Here is an 8249-nt window from a genome sequence, read left to right as displayed (position 1 = left end):
AGATACTATAGACTGGTACCATGTGTTGAATAGATAATGTACTATAGGCTGGTACAATGTGTAGAAATGTGTTGAGTATACTATAGGCTGGTACAATGTGTAGAAATGTGTTGAGTATACTATAGGCTGGTACAATGTGTAGAAATGTGTTGAGTAGATGCTATAGGCGGGTAAGATGTGTAGAAATACAGGTGTATGTTGGGTAGAGAGAGAGAGAGATATGTGTTGTGTGATGTGTAGAAATGAGGTGATGTTGGTTGTTGATGTAGACCTGTGGAGATGAAGTTTGTGTTTAGGTTTTTGGGTGGCTGTAACGTGTGTGTGTGTGTGTGTGCGCGTATGCATGTGTGTGTGCGTCTGTGTCTCCCTGTCTGCTCCCCCACCCTCCTCTCTCTCTCCCTGTCTGTCTCCACTCCTCTCTCTCTTCGTCTGTCTTCCTCCCTCCCTCCTCTCTCCATTCCTTTCTCTCCCTCTCTCCCTTCCTTACTCTCCCTCTTCCTCTCTCTCTGTTCCCCACTCTCTCTGTTCCCCCTCTCTCTTTCTCCCTCTCTCTCTCTCCCTCTCTCTCTCTCTCTCTCTCTCTCTCTCTCTCTCTCTCTCTCTCTCTCTCTCTCTCCCTCTCTCTCTCTCCCTCTCCCTCTCTCTCCCTCTCCCTCTCTCTCTGCATGTTGTGTCTATTTTTAGCATCAGTGCTTCTGTCACCATGACAACGCGGCTGGAGGCCAGAGAGCCAGCGAGCTATTTTTAGGCGCTCTGTAATGTCAGACACACACACACACACACACACACACACACACACACACACACACACACACACACACACACACACACACACACACACACACACACACACACACACACACACACACACACACACTTAACACAGAGTCACACACACATAGTCACATGCATTTCAGTTGCATTTCCATCCCTTACACAGACGCAGACACACACACACACACACACACACACACACACACACACACACACACACACACACTCACTTACACACACACACACACACACACACACACACACACAGGCGCGTATAGTTAAAGTGAAAAACACTGTATTGCAAAGGTACATAGTAAAGCAGGCTTTCTCTCTCTCTCTCTCTCTCTCTCTCTCTCTCTCTCTCTCTCTCTCTCTCTCTTTCTGTTGTGTTGTGCTTCGGGGCGCTGACTCACTCCCCATGTCAGTGGTTTGACTTGCACACTCTAGTGGTGGCTTCTGGAAGGGCAGCTGAGCATTGCACGCACGCACGCACGCACGCACGCACGCACGCACACACAGTACACACACACCAACGCGTGCACACACACACAGGCGGGCAACCACACACACACAGCCGCGCACACACGCACACACACAGCCACGCACACACGCACACACACCATCGCACGCACATGCACGCACACACCCCATCGCACACTCATACTCACACACACACACACCAACACGCACACATGCAACACACACACATACCGCAACACACACAAACAGACAGACAGAGACAGAGACAGAGACAGAGACAGAGACAGAGACAGAGACAGAGACACACACACAGACACACACACAGACACACACACAGACACACACACAGACACACACACAGACACACACACAGACACAGACACAGACACACAGACACAGACACACAGACACAGACACACACACACAGACACACACACACAGACACACACACACACACACCAACACACAGAGCTCATGAAATCCCTGCCTTGTACAATGACACACTACCACACACTAACAGTCACAGAGACATATTTACACACACACACACACACACACACACACACACACACACACACACACACACACACACACACACACACACACACACACACACACACACACACACACACACACACACACACACACACACACACACACCGTTGCCCTGTGTGCTGAGTTCTTCTCTGCTCTGCTCCTCTCTTAGTTTCCTTGACCGGATCGACGTCGTGAAGCAGAATGACTACACACCCACAGACCAGGTAAAGCACACATGCATACACACACGCACGCACGCACGCACGCACGCACACACACACACACACACAGAGAACAGGGGGTATACTAAGAAGCTCGTTCAGTAGTGAACCAGGTTCAGTTAACCTTGTGGTAGAGGTACGTAAATTATCTAATAGAAGGTCCTGGAGTCCTCATTTTCTTAACTACAAAGCCCAACTCCGATGAAGTTGGGACGTTTGGTAAACAGTGAATAAAATCAAAATGCTATCATTTTCAAAACATTCAATCTATTCATTAGATGGAGAATAGTGAAAAGACAACATATTAAGTGTTAAAACCGAGAAAAAATATTGTTTTGGGGGACATATGTACTCATTTCTAATTTGATAAATCCAACACGTCTCAAAAAAGTTGGGACGGGGATCAGTGAAATTTAGTAAACATCCAAATAAGATAAAACAACAAAGAAGAACATTTCAAAATGAATTGTACTGACGGACAATATAGGTGTCCAGGTATAAGATCATCACAGAGAGGCTGAGTCACTCAGAATTAAAGATGCAAAGGGAATAATTACCATAGTTATTACATACATTTTTGAATTCCCTTTGATTTACCACGATTGAGTGTATATAAGACATATTTTTGTTAATAAAATCATTGTATAGGTTCATGACATCATGAAATATATATTGGCTGTAGTGTCACTCTAATTCCTGGAGTGCTAGAGCTATTGAAAATTTACCATATTAAGAATGCTTAATGCATGAAAATGATACAGGGGTGTAACATTCTCCTAAGCACCTGAGCTCACTTGAAATGGACCCAGAAGACATGGGAAACTGTCCTTTGCTTACAGAAGTCAGCAGAAGTTGTAGAAGTCCATTCTTTTTGACAATAATAGAGCATTGCACATCCTGTGCTACAGTAAAAATGGACCATCCAACTTGTGTTAGTGCTAGCTTCAAAAGTCAGCCTCCATGATGGCATGCGGGTGCAGTAGTGCATTGGTTAAGATGTTCTCACTCATCTGTAGAGTTAAATACAGTGCTGAATGGTATAAATGGGTTTTAAACAGCATGAAGAGCCACTCATGCATTATATTTTGAAGGGAGATCTTCGAGTATTGCCACATAGTAAGGTCAAATTGCATTCTCTACTATGTTTTAACAGTTTGGCTCCATCATAAGGACCAGCAGGTGATAAAATGGTGGGCTTTTGGTCAAGACCTGTCACACTGTAAGCACTACAGAAAGGAAAACATTGCAAAACATGACAAGGAATACACCCACCATTTAAACTGGTGAAATCATGTCCAAGATAGGAATTAACACTGTTTTTTATATAAAATCATCTCATCGGTTAATGTATTTAACTGTTAAGTGTTATCTTTTGTTTTGTTTTTAGTCTTCCTCGACATTTGCTGCCATTTATTGTCCCCGTCCCAACTCTTTTGAGACGTGTTGGATTTATCAAATTAGAAATGAGTACATATATCCCCCAAAACAATATTTTTTCTCAGTTTTAACACTTAATATGTTGTCTTTTCACTATTCTCCATCTAATGAATAGATTGAATGTTTTGAAAATGATAGCATTTTGATTTTATTCACTGTTTACCAAACGTCCCAACTTCATCGGAGTTGGGGTTTGTAAATGATGCCTGCAGATATCTCTATTAACAGGTTTATCACTTCCTGTAGGGTACCTAAACCTGGTGTATCACTTAACCTTGTTCTCAGTATACCCCCTGGTCACACACACACACACACACAATCTACTTCTACACGCAGAATTCACCTTTCGCAAAAGCCACGCCCCCTTGTTATTGTTGCTACGTCCGTCAAAAACTTAGAACCAGCCACACGTTTTGGCTGCGTTTCATAGGCAATACGTGTACACTTATTGTATACACACGCTGATTACTAGAAGCTATATTCAATTGTGAAGTACAACAACTTGATGATGGCGATGTAATGTCTGTAACCAGGACATTTTGATGGTGCTTGTGTTAACTGGGACATTGGGGACAACTGGGCTTTGGGCACACTGCGCAGCTCTTGGGCAGTCACACTGGGCGTCGCTCTTTAATGGTTTTAGTTGACAGTTCATATCTTCATATCTTCATAACAAGGTTGCAACAAGTGCAGGCCCATTTCAGTGTTACTTTTTTTTGCTGTCACACGCGATGCATAGACTACACACAGACACACGCACCGGAAAGGAGAGAGGGTGGGGGCTGTTCCGTGGGCTGTGCATTTGGCGCATATGACAACAAATATAAACGCAACTAGTAGCCTAGTTTCGCAATAAAATTTGAATCATAATGCCGTGAATCCAATAGGCCTACTGTAATGTCATACAATATTGTCCTTTAGTCTGAGCGATGCAATGATTATTTGTTTAGGGTAGCCTACGTTTACTGCCAGCTAAATGCAAAAAGGGGAAGGGGGCTACATTAGCAAACAAGACGATTGCACAGTTGAGTTAGCCTGCTACTTATAAATATGATCACCTGGGGCTAATAGCCCCCACATGGCTTAATCCATTCCTGTTATCAGTCCGCTTGAGGTTTTGGCTTCGGAAAAGTGAAAAAACGAAGTCCCAATCAAACTTCAGATGGTGTTGGACGTGACGGTGCCATAGGCACACGTTTTATGTCTCCCTGAAATCGCAAGTTTTCGACGGACCTCCGTCAAATTCTATACTCCTTAGTTATCGTTGCTGAGCTCGGATTGGTTGGCGACCGTTTGTGGGAGGGGTTTTGCGAAAGGTTAATTATATCCATTTGCATCCCCACATTCCAGGTAAAAAAACACACACACACACACACACACACACACACACACACACACACACACACACACACACACACACACACACACACACACACACACACACACACACAGTGCACAGTACATGCACACACACACAGATGAAACATTTCTCTCAAACATGCTCAAGTGTATGAATATTTTGGTGTGTGTGTGTGTGTGCGTGCGTGTGTGCGTGTGTGTGTGTGTGTGTGTGTGTGTGTGTGTGTGTGCGTGCGTGTGTGCGTGTGTGTGTGTGTGTGTGTGTCTGTGTGTCTGTGTGTGTGTGTGTATTCTAGGATCTCCTAAGATGCAGAGTTCTGACTTCTGGAATTGCTGAGACGAGATTCCAAGTAGACAAAGTCTTATTCCAGTGAGTGGTATAACCCCCCCCCTCTCTCTCTCACACACATAGACGCACACACACACACACACAAGTACACCCAAAAATGTGTACACACGCACTCACGCACATGCACAGCCCCAGTATTAAACGATTACACCCTTACACCATTTTGTACAGTAATGTGTATATGATGTTTATGTTCTTTTAATTTGAAATGCGTTTATTGCACTAGCAATGCATATCTCATATTGTACAGAATTGGGGTTGAAAAACTTTATTCAGGAAAATATTTTTGTCACCTCTAATCACTGATGTATGTGTGTAAGTTCTGGTGCGTGTTTGTGTGTAAGCACTGATGTGTGTGTATGTAGCGTAAGTGCTGATGTGTGTGTATTGTCTCTCTGCAGTATGTTCGATGTGGGAGGGCAACGGGATGAGAGAAGGAAGTGGATTCAGTGCTTCAACGGTAAGTACAAGTGTGTGTGTTTGTATGTTTCTGTGTGTGCATGCGTGTGTGCGTGTGCGTGTGTGTGTATATACATGTGATTGTGTGAGTAGTGAAGAGGAGGCGAGTTGCCCCACCCAGTTTAGAACCCGGAACTTAATAGGACCCGGGCTCCCTGGAACCAAATAAAACCTGGATCTCCAGGGTACCTAATAGAACCAAAAAGATCCGGGCCTCCCTGGAACCAAATAGAATATGGGGCACTGGGTTACCACACAGAAAAATACAACCTGAGCCTCAAGTATACTTTAAGGAAGTTAAGAGCTATCACCAGTCTTAATTCATAACACTAACTGTAGGCATCAAGTCATGTCAGTTGGCCTGTGAGACTGATAATGTTGGATGTAGTGTAAGGTAGGGGTGGGTATTTCCAAACACCTCGCGATACGATAAACATCCCGATACAGGGGTCACGATTCTATGCATCGCAATACATGTGCATCCCGACACGGTGATGCGTATCACAATATTTTAGGCCTGCATTGTTTAGTTTTTATTCATTTTTTTTTTTTTTATAAAGAAAACAGACATATTTACGTGATACACATCATGAATGCCAGTTGCTGTGTAGCATTCAAAAGTCAATTTATTTTATTAAATGAAATATCAATACTGATGCCTCCAATACGACACGGATCTTGAAGAGGCCTGTGACGATGTATCCCGATACCGATACCTTGAACGCACCCCTAGTGTAAGGGTAACCAGCATACCTTCTACGCCCCTGAACCATCAGAAGCACAGGTCTTCATCACAAGCACAGGTCTTCCTTGACATCCGACTCAGTCCTGAGCTTGCTTTAATGCGGGCTCTCCTCTGAAATTCACAGCTGTTGGGGAAACTCAACATCAACCATAGACATCAACATTAATGCCAATCCATAAAATTCCAAAATTCCCAAAGTACATCCACAGCGCTGCCATGTAAGTCCTAGAGTCTGTGAACTAATTTTTACCACTTTCTTGTTAGTACTACACATTTAAACTATTATCTGTCATATTTGATTTGGTTGGGTACAACAAAACGTGATATATATTTTTTTTTCGTTATTATTAGAAAGTGACAGTTATTCTGTCCCCATAAAGCAGTGCATGACATCACGTTGGGGACTGGAGACCCAAGATTCTATTGATTCTCTGCCAAGGGGGAGTCCCCAATTATGTGACCTCAACACTAAATTCTGTTGAAAAAATTAACGGTAATGCATGGAGTCTAACACCATTTTAGCAATGGCATTCATATTTTTTTGTGATTTAGGTACCTATTAGTCAGTAGTGATCAACCCGCACAACCACCTTTAAGTGGAGCATACCAAATGCTGGCCAAACAGGCCCCGGTGGGCGAGCCTCCCATTGTCACCTGTTCCCAAAATCTCTCCAACTGCCTCTCATCTGGAGCTTCTGACCTATTACCCTGTGTGATGTGGGTGTGTTAGGCCCTCCGCACATTGGTTCTGACAGCACTGCGGCGCACTTTCGCCTCTGACAATTTCGGTTACCCCCGCACACAATTCACAACAGCAGAGAATGGATAATCAATGGGTGGCTCAAACAAAATAGAACTCGTCCTTAATCGCCAGCCGATGTCCACGGACATCGGCGCTGGTGTGCGGGGTTGTATTGAAAGCACTGGAATAGAACTTTGGCGTAGCAGTGCCCTGCACTTTGTCGGAACCGATGTGTGGAGGCCCTTAAGCCCGGCTCAAACTACACAACTATCGTGCCGATTCTTGGCTGAAAACCCCCCTTACGACAATCGCTGGAACGTTACCCCCCAGGACCATCGCAAGCGATTGTCGGGAAAGATTTCCTCGTCGTGAGCGACGTTCTAAGATAGAACTTTGGCAGCTCAAAGAGTCGCCGATCGCAAATCGTAGAAATCAAACAGTGTTTGATATTTGCGACTGGAAATAGAACGTCGGGCATTGTCTCGGTGGCTGCGAGCAGCGACAAGATTGACAGTTGCGATTCTCTTCTAGTGTGCGGTGCACCCCGACACCAAAATCGGACGCACAATCGGTAGTCGTGTACTTTGAGCCTGGCTTTAGTGTGCTGTCTAATCAAAGTGCAGTCTTAACAGTACCTAACAGAACTAAATGGAACACGAGCCGCCAGATTACGTAGAAACTAATAGAACAGGGATCTCCAGGTTACCTAATAGAACCATTTAGAACCCGGGTCTCCAGGTTGCCTAATAGAACCAAATAGAACCTAGAACCAAATAGAATCTGGACCTACAGAGTACTGAATTGGGGCTCTGACCGCTACATCAGGCTTGTTGGCATGGTAATCACATCACATCACATCACATCACATTACACTACACTATACTACAGTACAATACATTACACTTAGGTCTAGTTTACATTAATCTGTTTCTATATCGTTTCTATCGCGAATGCACTATCCATTTACATTAAAATACTGGAAAACGACTTCATAGGTGGAAGGATTCAAAGACGCCAGAGCCCACGTGAGCATTCAAATACGATGCTTACTTAGCATCAAAAAACGGTGAGAAACTAGCTTCAGCTAGCACAGACTAGCGAATCAGCCGATCCATGTTTCTTTGTAAACAGAGCAGCTTTGTAAAT

General features: G+C 44.1%; 1 protein-coding gene across 2 annotated transcripts in view; it reads left to right on the top strand.

Moving 5' to 3' along the window:
* The window catches only part of LOC134462786 (guanine nucleotide-binding protein G(s) subunit alpha-like), a 36477-nt gene that overhangs the window by 22079 nt on the left and 6149 nt on the right, over positions 1-8249 (top strand). For both annotated transcript variants that reach the window (XM_063215992.1, XM_063215993.1), the window contains 3 exons: positions 1961-2015; positions 5105-5178; positions 5559-5617. In XM_063215992.1, the coding sequence (XP_063072062.1) occupies positions 1961-2015; positions 5105-5178; positions 5559-5617 (188 nt within the window). The remainder of the gene's footprint in view (positions 1-1960; positions 2016-5104; positions 5179-5558; positions 5618-8249) is intronic.

The sequence above is a fragment of the Engraulis encrasicolus genome, chromosome 14 (assembly GCF_034702125.1).
Source record: "Engraulis encrasicolus isolate BLACKSEA-1 chromosome 14, IST_EnEncr_1.0, whole genome shotgun sequence".
Taxonomy (NCBI): Eukaryota; Metazoa; Chordata; class Actinopteri; order Clupeiformes; family Engraulidae; genus Engraulis; species Engraulis encrasicolus.
The sequence above is the reverse complement of the archived record's forward strand: the minus strand, read 5'-3'. Positions and strand labels throughout refer to the sequence as shown.